Source organism: Ambystoma mexicanum, chromosome 7p, assembly GCF_040938575.1.
Source record: "Ambystoma mexicanum isolate Mex_15411 chromosome 7p, UKY_AmexF1_1, whole genome shotgun sequence".
In the NCBI taxonomy this organism is placed as follows: Eukaryota; Metazoa; Chordata; class Amphibia; order Caudata; family Ambystomatidae; genus Ambystoma; species Ambystoma mexicanum.
The window spans coordinates 882648125-882660380 of NC_090939.1; the positions used below are offsets into that span (position 1 = coordinate 882648125).

Genomic DNA, 12256 nt, shown 5'->3' on the forward strand with positions numbered 1-12256 from the left:
AAAAAAAAACACTGAGAAAGACAAACCAGTTTTTCGTTCAGAGGCAGCTGGTAGAGAAGAGGATCCTGTCTCTAAATCAGCCATTTCAAAGTGGATTGTAAACTGCATCACACTGTGCTACACTTTTACCAAGAGAGATCTGCCCTTCAAGCCTAGAGTGCATAATACTCAGGACACTGCGGCTTCCATAGCATTCATTGCAAATGTTCCTTTTGAGTCCATTTGTAAAGCAGCAACCTGGAGTTCTGTACACACCTTTACTGCCTAGATACACACTCTAGATCTGACTCTCAGGTGGAACGAGCAGTGCTAAGACATCTCTTTGCTACTGTTCCTTCACACATCCCACAACCATCTCGGGGTACTGCTCGCTAGTCTATGCACAGCATGTGATTCTAAGCAGATTAATAAGCACCAGAAGACATGCATTACCATAATAGCATTTCTGATTATTGTATCTGCATAGATTCACATGTGCCCACCGTTGCTCCCCCCTTGGAGTGGAAGGAACACGGACATCTTACAGCGCTTTCTCTCTCTTTCTCTCTTTCTCTCTCTTTCTCTCTTTCTCTCTTTCTCTCTTTCCCTCTTTCCCTCTTTCTCTCTTTCCCTCTCTTTCCCTCTCTTTCCCTCTCTTTCCCTCTCTTTCCCTCTCTTTCCCTCTCTTTCCCTCTCTTTCCCTCTCTTTCTCTCTCTTTCTCTCTCTTTCTCTCTCTTTCTCTCTCTTTCTCTCTCTTTCTCTCTCCCTCCTCACAGTAGTCATAGGGCTCCCTCACGGCAAAAAAAACACAATCGTAGGGACCTTGACGCGTGAGGGATTTTGAGTACACTTCGATCCTCGTAAAAAGGATGCAATACTCTGCGATTACCACTAGATATCAGACTATATGCACAGCATGTGAATCTAAGCAGATACAATCATCAGAAATGCTATTAAGGTAAGTAATGCATGTCATACCCACTTGTCACATCCTCAGTTGTTACTTTAATCTGGCAGTGAACCTGGCTCCACTTCTCTCTAGCAATGTAAGTCTCACTGATCTGAGCTATTTTCCTCTCCTGGTTGGTCTTGATGAATGTCTCCTACATCCCTTATCCATGCAGGTAACACCCATGTCATTATATAGACTCTGATGTTTTAACCTATTTTTCTGGCTAGTAAATGGGAAGGATACTAAGGAGTTAAGCTTTTGGGGCAATAGTTCCTGGTGCAATTTCATGCTGTTTAATAGGTTGGTTGGCTCTGCACTGTAGCAGCAGGGCTCTGGCAGTATGTGTCAGCATGGCATCTCCAGGGATCCCGGAAGGGAGTAGCGAACCTAGTGACTGACTTTAACAGTTGACTGACCTCATGACTGTGAGGATTAGTGATAAGCAGTGCAGCAGGAGGAGAATGTGAGCAGGGGTGAGGTAGTGAAAGACTGTTTTCATGTGAGTGATGCCATAACCAGAGTCCCTGACTGAGAGGAGTTACGCTTAGGATTTTCCCGATTCCTAACACGCAATGACAAGAACACTGACATTAAAGCCTTATCCACATATTGGCAGAGGGACCCTGGACAGGAGCTACCTTATATGTTTAGACATGTTTGAAGCACCAAAGAAAGGTAATGGTCATCGTTATAGATTGATGACAGACTGACAAGAAGAGTCTGAAGTACACAAAATAAAATGAAGCCATAAACGATGGGCAGAATGAAATGACGGTGGCAGTCACTCTGTAACCAGGCTTCCTCACATAGTGAAATTACAGGATTTGCCAAGGAGACGGGAAGGAAAGATTAGAGGCAACTTATTTTTAAAATGCATCCATAAAAGTGCACTCTGTGGCATGTAAAAAGGTGGATTACCCCACAGGCAGCTAAAGAGGAAACGTAACTGTTGTCTGATTATCCCCTCATCTCAAAAAGACAGGGGGGGGGGGGGCGGGGGTGAAGTGTTTTCACTGTTGAGCTATTGATGACAAGGAGGGGGTCGCTGCACAGGTAACCTAAGCTTCACGCCTCTTGTCGCCCCAGATCTGTCAAGATATCTTGACAGATCCTAGGTAATCCTAAAGCAGATGAGGTTTGGAAGGTGATGTCGCCTTGGTGAGCCTACTACTTCAGTCAGAGGTTGTGGTTGGGAGTGACACCCTAAATCCTGGAAGAATATGCCCCCCTGTAGGCCCATGGGCCCATTCACTATTGGAACACACTGCATGTCATAACGAAGGTGCAGCCTGCACCTCCTCGGATACAGCCCCATTAAATTAGGTCTGCACTCTGTCAATAATTGTTTATGAAGAACAATAGAGAATCAAATGACACTATACGCATCCCATGTGGTGGTGGTGTTTGGCATATTGAAGAAAGCCAGTTTGTTTATTAGGGTAATGTTATAGTCCTATTTCCCTCCCTCCAGTAGATGGGAGAACTTAATATAATTATTTGAACTTGGGTTTAAGGAGGAACATGCCCAGCCTGGACCTGGTGGAAATGTGCACAAACTGGATGCTAGCACCAGATCTCCTGTTATTGTCAAATATCAAACCAGGGATTAGACGTCTAACATGCACACGCCACTTAATCTAGAACCAGGGTCTGTTATTTGCAGCTCTCCAGAGGTTTTGGACCATGACTTCCATGATCCTTCACTGTTGATTATGCTAGTTAGGGCTTATGGGAGCTGTAGTTGGCTAGACAGAGGTTTCAGGCGGCTAGTCCAGAACAAGCGAACAAAGCTCATCTTGCATCAGCAAACATACCTTGTGAGCTCTACACTGGATGTAAAGGTCCAAGCTTTTCCACTAAATGATGGGCACTGTGCAGTTAAGTTCCGACCAGGAAGCTAAAACTTGCAAATAGCATGAACTGCTGTGTTGCTAAAGGCATTTGGTAATGCGCAGGCTGCAAAAAGATCTGCTGTTCAGGCCTTATACTCTGCCACGCATTTCCCTCATCTGTCGGTGTCCAGGATCAAGATACAAGGTGTGTACAGCCTAACAAGACATTTCATTCAACACTTTCAAAATCTGAGAGTGACTACTCTAATCTCAGTCCTGTTTAAAACCCTATAGCTGCAGTCAGTTGATCTGCGGTTCCCCACCTCTTCTGCGTAGACCTGTGGTCTCGCCACCTCTGCGTTCCCCACTCTTCTTACGGTTTGAATATTTCTGTATGTGGGAGCATCATGAATGGGAAAGCTGGTGTAACAGGAGTTCTTGCGTTGCAGCAGTAGGGGGAACAGTTCAGTGCCCCCCCCATGTCCCCTCTCCCCAAGACATGTGGCACATGGGCATTGCAAGGACCTCCAAGCTGTTTTTCAGAGAGCCTTTTCCACTTTGTATAATAATTAATTTGTTGTATTTTTTGTTCTGCAGGTATTTTCTCCTGCCCAGAGATAATGGCAAGTCAATCAAATGTGATGACCTTGGCTCTCTGAGATTGAACGTGGTTTACACAGAGGACCACGTTTTTTCCTCCGAATACTACAGCCCTCTCCGGGACCTCTTGCTGAAGTCGTCGGATGTGGAGGTAATGTACTTTCTTGACTACTCCCATTTGAAGGATGTGGCTTGGCAGGCCGTTTCTGTGGTATTGTTTCCTACCTGAGCTTCCTGTGGGGAGCTTGTTTTACGCTTCTGCATGTCTTCGGTGCTCCTGCTACTCTGTGTGAAGACCCACCCAAACCCTGCACTTCCCCGAGGCCACAAGCAATAAAGCAAACCCATGTGTACCTTTAGTCTGTGGTCAGTTTATTGTTTTCTTCAAGTAAGGTTTGGGTGGAAATAAATGTCGAGACCATGGCCCGTGTCACATTTGAACAGGTTAAAGAAACGAGATTTGACCAACCACTAGGTTGTAATTGTATGGTACAATGTCCTTTTATCGCTGGATGTTTTTTCGCTCTGTGTTTTACAGCACATTTTTTAATAAAAAAACCCATCAAATTTTTTAGGAGGGGTTACAAAATGGTATATATGGGGTGTGGGTGTTTGGGAATTGATAAAAAAAATTAAAGGGAATGGGGGGTCTTTGGGTTGGGCAATCCCTCAAAAATATTTTTTTTAAACATTGATGGCTTTTTTCGCTAAAATATTCACAGTAAAAAAAACACGAAAAAACATCCCGCAATGAAATGACATGGAACCAATTGTATCTAGTCACTGTTGCCATTTGCCAGGCATTCACCAATTACCAAATAATACCATATCATTGCCAGGTATTGTGAAATTGAAGATGAAAAGTGAAAAAATACTTCAAGGTTGTGCTACACCTTTGTCTGTTATACTGGAAAGGGCACAGCCTGCTAGCCGTTAGTCACAGCGAGAATGCCCGCCACAGCATGCCATGCTGTATGCAGCTTTTCAGAACTCATTCCTTTGTATGCATAAAGATAGACATTGCATTGGCTTTTTGGAGCGCAGTGCCTGGTACAGTTGATCTCTTCGGGCCCCTATATGATGTGCAAAAACACTTAGTAATGAATCACTTTGCCACACATCCGCCAATACTGACAATGAGCTACCCTAATCAGAGACATGGCTTCTTTCATTTAGCTTGTTTCAGCACTGAATCGCGATCCTCTCAGAAGCATTTTCTTTTTTTCCCACACAAGTTGCAAATGATACTATATGCTAAAATTGAGATTACACAATTGCATACATTAAGTTTCCTCGCCATTGGCACCTGGTGAATTGTTTTTTTTTGATTGGATAGGCGTAAATATTTTCCACCAATACACGTGAGTGACTGAGGGTAGTAATGGAGCCCAAACCGTGTTTCGGGAGGCGGGGGGAGAGGGGTTGTGTGGGGCATTGGGGGTTCTCCCCATGACAAACGTTTTTGAATAATGGGTTAAAATGGTGCATTATTCAGCAAATTTTCTCTGAACATTTGGATAAATATATTAGTTTGCTATCAGTTTTGTAGGGTAGCACATGAAAACATCCAATGGATGCAAGTCACTGACAGTGCACAGGGGAATTTCCCAACGCATTTTCATTATGTCTTTCCCGCAATATATGCCTGTATAAAACACATAGGTACACTGGCTGTGCCTATACATGCCGGTATTTCCAGTTAAGACCATACTCGGGTGTGCTTTGTGCATAAGGCTCTGCCGATATATGCTAGTACCAGCACATAAGAACATACTCCTATTGGCTTTGCCATTAAAAATGCCATGTCAAAATACGTAAACGTGTCTGACGCATATTAACACCTAGGTTTGCTGTTTCATAGATGCCCAGTATACATGTCATGCCACAATAAGAAATGGCTAGATTGGCTGCATTAAAATGCCCATCTAGCCACGTAATAACACTTAACATGTTTGCTTTATCATAAATGCCCAATAAAAAAAATGCCATGCCAGAGGCAGAAAGCGTAACCAGGCTTGCTGCAGCAGCATAGTCCATTCCAGCCATGTAACGAAACATCATGCAAACCTAATAAGTGTTACATGGCTGTAATGCACTTCATTGCTACACCCAGTCTGGTTACGCCTTATGCCTCTGGCATAGCATTTTTTTTAACTGGGCATCATTGTGAAAGCTAATTAGATGTTAGATGTAACATTAATGGCATTAAGAAATGTACACCCTTCACCCCAAAGCAGATGCCCGCTTACCCGAATGGGTCTCTGATATGGGGGAATAGGGTGCCCCCAAATCAGAGGCTTGTTCATTAGCACTGTGAGCAATGGAGGGGGTGAGTTTGTTCACACATTCATACATTCACTCTCGCCCTCATACCCATTCACTCTCGTTCACACACGCACCCACACAGCAAACACTCTTTCATTCATGCACCCAAACATATATTCATTCATCACACATGCAGCCATGCACATATTCGCTTCTTTTTTTGTCTTACCTACTGGCAGCCCCTGTCTAGAATCAGCTTCTCCGCGCCCTGTGACAGCCGTCTCCATGCAACATGAACAGGAAGCAGGGAGAACGAACGTCTGGTTCTTGCACATGGGCGCAGGAACCAGGGCGCCCCCTGTAGTAAGCCCGGTAGCTTTGGAGGTGCAGGAGTGCCCCTTACACATTCCGAGCTGCAGTACCCCAGCCTGCATCCACAATTTGCCATACAAGGCTGGGAAACAAAATGCCCCAGCCTTGCATGACCCCTTGGACATGTGTGCAGGGGTATGAACTGCCAAAGGAATGACATGTTTCCCTTTGACCATCCAGGGCAGTGGAGGAGTGCTCCCCAACTGCGCTGAGTGTTTTTACTCAGCTGGCTTTGCAGCGGCTCGAACCAAAATGGGTGGGTCAACGTTCTTTTGCCCATTACAGACAAGCCACCCCTCTTCCCCGCTAACCGCAATTGTGTAAGTAAAGTATTCCTATGTGAGGCCATGACACTGCAGCAAGCTTGACATGAAGTGGCAATGGATCAAACGGCTGGTGCAAGAGACACAGGAATTGGTTGGTATGGGATGGCGAATGGCCGCACAGTGCAGCGCGAACTGAGCTGAAGATATGGGGGTGCAAATAAGCGTTGCTGGATATCCTACATAGACGAGGGGCAGGGGAGTGGATGGAGTAGGGGGCTGATGGGCTGCATGGGTCTCACTTGTCTGGCGTCCAAGGGAAGGAAGAGTGAGGGGGGAATTCTGGGGAGCATGCTGCAGGCATGGCCGACCCTAGGCCAGGGCGACCGCCTGGGGCGGCATTAGCCCCCCATGGCGACAGCTCAGGGTGGGTATGGGGGGGGGAGTCTTTCAAGGGCTACCCCGAGCTGGAGTGGTGGGAGAAGTGTCATTTTGAATATAATGCTCTAGCAGGAGCGGGCACATTTAACAATAAGGTGCTGCCACCCTATTGAGATAATTACCTGCCCGCTGCGACGCGCGAACTGTGCGGTTTTCATCAGAAGTGAGCATCAGCGCCCTATTCCAGTGATTAGCTCCCTGCTCCCGCAGGGGAGTGGGGAGATAACCATCTTAATAGGGTGCTACAGCACCATATTGTTAAATGCGGCCGGGATGTCACATTGGGCTGGGGTCAAATAACATCACTTCCGTTGATGTCATCAGAGGTCGTGAGGCGAGGGGTGGGCCACTTTTTTTTGGGTGTCTGGGCTTATTTCTTGGTCAAGTCCGACCCTGTGTGTGGCCCAGGGCACCCTGCTGCACCCGTTACTCAATCAAGGCCAAGGGCGGCTGCAATATTATTTGGGCCTTAAAGAAGCGCAGCTGCTCGGTCTGAGCTGAGCCCCAGACTAGCTTTGGCTCTTCCTGCGGAGCGGCTAGTTACTGCTCGTTCCATTGCCTAGCCAGCAGGGCTGGACTGACCCATAGGGAACTTTGGATATTACCCGGTCGGCCTCTGCACCCTGGGTCTCTTTTAGTTACCACTCCACCCCTTCTTGCCAGTAATGTTTCTGTGGGATGGCTGCAACCGCACCCGAGCAGCAGTCAGTGTAATTGAGGACAACTTGCCATTGGTTCTCAATTATCCCCAGAAATCTACCACTAAAGAATTCTGGACTTTTTATCAGTCTGCGTTTTTTAGCAGTATTCTGAGCTCCTGCTAGAGACAAGGTATGCCTTGCTGAGAGGTTTCTGTGAACCTTTGAGGTGCCACCAGGCCGCATCCACCTCTTTTGACCACCTTTTTTGAGGGAGCGGCAAAAAACAAGTGGTTAACAAAAGCATCATATAGATCCGATTCATTCCTGTGAGCCGTTCCATGGGGTGATTTTTTTTTTCTTTCAGTCTTGAAGATTTCATTCCTTATTTGTGTTGGCAGCTACTTGGAGAATTATCCGCCCATGTTTGCGTGCACGCTGTAAACGGGCCTATTGTGACGCAGTGGATACAGGGATGCCCATTGGAAATAGTCGCTTTCCCCTGTCATTTATACATTTTTGGGGAAAATGACAGACCAGGAAGGCCTCTGTTTTGTGGGAGGTAGAAAGAGTGTGAAACATCCATAGCCCTCCTAATACTTTTTGTAACCTTTATATAGAAAGGTATGAAGCTTAAACCCTGCAGCTGTCTAAATTAAGTGATCCTTGTGTCCACTGTAAAGGACGGAAGGTGGGAGTTGCCCACAGTAGTCGAGCTTGTGATCTGCAGGTTATGTACAGATCCGTGTAACCAGTCTTAAAAGCCACTTAAATGTGGACCTGGAATTGAAAAGTTTAACGAACAGATACGTGCTTGCTCCTACGTGCACACAGGCACAGCACGACCCCTAAGCGTGTGCACACACTGCCATGCCTAAAAGCGCACACCCCATGTGCCCCTATATGAACCCCCACCTTATCGCACAGACCTCTTCGTGCCTATGCGCACACACTCAAATTACATACACACTCCCCACACACACATTCCCCATTACACACACTCCCCATTGTGCACATATCCCTTCCACTTATCAGCCCACACACCTTTCCCCTCTCCACACGCACACCCCAGCACGCACTCACTCCTCCTCCTTTGCACCCACTCCCCCATTGCACTCCGCACTCCTCCCCCTGTGCACGCACTCCTCCCCCTGCTTGCACTCCCACTGCGCACACACACATACTTCCCCATTCACACACTCTTCACCTAATCATTCTTTCCCCCTGCTTGCTCTTTCCCCCTCAAAACGTGGGGAAGGGAGACCCCTGGCTATAACATCCTGACTTATCATTTGTGAACACTTCTTTCTTTCTTGTGAACACTATCCCACACTCTTTTTTTATATTTAGTTGTAAGGATTGGCAATCGTTTTTTTTAGTTAGGCCCTTTTATCTGAGAAGACGCCAGTAGGACGGCCTTATTATTTGATGGTCGACGCTTGCTCCCATCTTAGTTTTGCGTTTAGATTAGGCGTTTTTCCAACCTGCCTATTCAGTTTAATAAACACTCTTGAACTGTGATCACTTGTCTGTCTCTACTGTTGCCACCATGAGTTCGTTACACAGTCCACACTATGCCACCCACCCAGAATTAGTCCGGACTGACTGTTTTTTAAGAGCTTGCCCGGTTTACAAACCATAACTCCGGATTTTAATTCTCTTATGGGATGGCAGTGTTTTCAAGACTCAGAAGTTGGGGAGATAGGAGTGGCATCTCGGGTCTTAAGGTGTATGTCAACCAGGTTGAATGGGCTTCCTGCAGTGTTCCTTGGACCTGTAACTCCACCTCTTCATGCAAAGTGCCAATGTTAGGGCTGTTAATTCTAATGGGCCATATGCATTTTAAAGCCATGTCCATACAACGGGTTTCACCAGCTGTTTGGTTTATTTGTGAAAGAAAATGTCAGCTGTATATTTCTAGAAACGAGCAAAGCTGCCTGCTTGTTTGAAAGGAAAACGTTTACTTTTGTACATAACTGCACTTTTTATTTACACCTATGTAAACAATATGCCGAAAGCCTTTTTTTAGCATGAAAAAAGTAAGCCATGTTAATTATCAATGAAACAGCAGACTTTACAGATGCCTTAAGTTGTCTGGGAGGTGTTGCATGGCACCCCTGTGAGGGGCCATGGTACATTCCTTGGAGTTGTGTGGTCACATGGTTACCCATGTGACCAACCTAATAAAAGGTCCGAGCCGCTTCCGGCTCGGCAGTCACGAGTGAACCTGACTCCGCGTGGTGTGTTGTGTTGGTGCCTGGGGGGGGGTGCCTCGCCACGTGTGCTGGGCCCAAGGTCGGGGCCCAGCTGGAGGACGGTGCCCCTGCCGGGCAACGCCGTCCGGACGGTGCCCCTGCCGGGCAACGCCGTCCCTGTGGGTCCCCCAACCATGTGAGGCGGGTTGGGGTGCGACCCCGGCCTGGGTGCCCCAAGAGCCGGGGCCGCGGTGGCCAGGTGGACCTGGCCACGTGTGTGGAGCTCCGGTGTCCCGGAGCGGGTGGGATGAACCCCCACCCTTCATCAAGCGGCGTGATCGCCGCACTGCAGCGTGTGTCGTCGGGTGCTACCCGACCCGAGTACGGGGCTGCCCGGTGATCCGGGACAGCCCCCAACAATGGCGACGAGGAACGGGCCTTTGCGTGCCCCGAAAGATCTTGGTGTGGCGGGCCCATCTACATCTGGGCCCGCGGAGAAGTGTTGGCGGGATGGAGGAAGTCCGCGGCTGGGCCGCAATGAGGTGAGGTGGCCCCGGAAGGCGCGTGCGTGCTGCGCCCCTCCCCCACCTTGGATGTGGACTCTGCCGCGGCGGGGGGAGGGGAGACGCATGGGCGGCGTCGGCCGCAAGAGGAAGAGGGCCCCTACCATCAGCGGCAGGAGCGGGGATGCTGGCTTTTCCTTTCCCCTGCGTGAGAGGGCCCGCGGCATCGGCCGCGGTGAGGAGGCGCTGCCCCTCCCCCACCCGCGATGAGGAGAAGCCGCGGCGTCGGCCGCAAGAGGCTGTGTTCCCCCTTGTTCCCGTGGGGGGAGGGATGATGTGCGGCGTCGGCCGCAAGAGGCAGAGGCCCTGCCCCTCCCCCACCTGTAAGCCGAGGGGACAGGGGGCGGCCAACTGCGCCGGAAAAAAAAAAAAAAAATAAACAACGATGCGGGCCCAACTCCACTGGGCCCGCAAGGCAATAGGGAGCCGCTTCCCACCCATGAGGAGGGGGAGTGCCGGCGGCGTCGGCCGCCACGAGGAGCGGCTAACGGCGCCGCAGGAGGGAGGATGCCGGTTCCCCTCCACAAAGAGCGCTGGTGCGGCTCACATCGCCGCGGGAAAAGAGAACGAGGCGGGCCCAACACCAGCTGTGCCCGCAAGGAAAACATGGTGGGCGAGCGGCCCGCCCGTCCCCCGAGGGAGACGGAAGAAGCCCGCGGCGTCGGCCGCGTGGGTGGCTGCGCCCCTCCCCCATCGTGGACATCTCCCCGGCATCAGAGAGAGGGGAGAAAAGATGATGCAGGCCCGATTCCAACGGGGCCTGCAAAAAGGGAACAAAGGCAGCGGGCCCAACACCAGCTGGGCTCGCAAGGACACGAGAGAGGAGGCGCACTGAGGGGTGTCGGCCCATACAAGTGGACCTAGCCGATGTGGCCCCTGGGCCTCCCCAGGTGCGGCTTTGCCGGTGTTTTGTGTGATCGTAGTAACTGTCCTAAATGAACTCTGGTGAGGGTGCGAGCTGGTTTCCGGCGACTCCATACCGAAGATGGACATCATGAGTGACATTCCCCGGAAGACTGTGAGCCGGCAGACATGGACTTGCTTAAAAATGGTCCAGTTAGTGGGCAATGTTGTGTGGTGCGCACCTGTAGGCTCGGAGTGCTTTATGTGGTGCCAGTACCCCCAGTGGTGCCGTTCAGGGACATGAGAGCCACTCACCCAGGTTAATAAAGGGTGTGGAAAGTAGTAGAGTGGCTCCAGTAGTGGTAGTGGTAGTCATGGTGGGATTTTGGAGTTTTTGCATTGTGTTATGAAAAAGGAGGAGTGTTGCATGGCACCCCTGTGAGGGGCCATGGTAGATTCCTTGGAGTTGTGTGGTCACATGGTTACCCATGTGACCAACCTAATAAAAGGTCCGAGCCGCTTCCGGCTCGGCAGTCACGAGTGAACCTGACTCCGCGTGGTGTGTTGTGTTGGTGCCTGGGGGGGGGTGCCTCGCCACGTGTGCTGGGCCCAAGGTCGGGGCCCAGCTGGAGGACGGTGCCCCTGCCGGGCAACGCCGTCCGGACGGTGCCCCTGCCGGGCAACGCCGTCCCTGTGGGTCCCCCAACCATGTGAGGCGGGTTGGGGTGCGACCCCGGCCTGGGTGCCCCCAGAGCCGGGGCCGCGGTGGCCAGGTGGACCTGGCCACGTGTGTGGAGCTCCGGTGTCCCGGAGCGGGTGGGATGAACCCCCACCCTTCATCAAGCGGCGTGATCGCCGCACTGCAGCGTGTGTCGTCGGGTGCTACCCGACCCGAGTACGGGGCTGCCCGGTGATCCGGGACAGCCCCCAACAGGAGGGCAGTGACTCACTAGGCCAACTTCCTCTTTTGGGTTGAATTCTTTCACTTGCATCTCTGAAATGATAATGAAAACCAAAACTGTGAATACCAGAATGCAGAGAAACACTCAACGCAGGATGCACCATTCATAACTGACCCACATGGCGCAAGGGAAGATACATCTCTGCTTCAAAACCACCATATAGAGAAAGGAGGCAGTTGTGGGAAGAATAGTGTTTGCCTTTTAGCCAATGCCAGTCGGCATTTGATTTTTGTGGCGCACACATTTCAGAAAAACGAATTCAAGCCACTGTTGTTAAAGGCTTTTTATACCGCGCACTATCGCCGCCTGCGTGGTGCCTTGGCGCTCTGCTGTTGAGTGAACAATCAAGG

General features: G+C 49.9%; 1 protein-coding gene across 2 annotated transcripts in view; it reads left to right on the forward strand.

Moving 5' to 3' along the window:
• RASA3 (RAS p21 protein activator 3) overlaps window positions 1-12256 on the forward strand; it is a 1503746-nt gene that overhangs the window by 1256040 nt on the left and 235450 nt on the right. For both annotated transcript variants that reach the window (XM_069637121.1, XM_069637122.1), the window contains exon 10: window positions 3362-3515. In XM_069637121.1, coding sequence (XP_069493222.1) covers window positions 3362-3515 — 154 coding nt within the window. The remainder of the gene's footprint in view (window positions 1-3361; window positions 3516-12256) is intronic.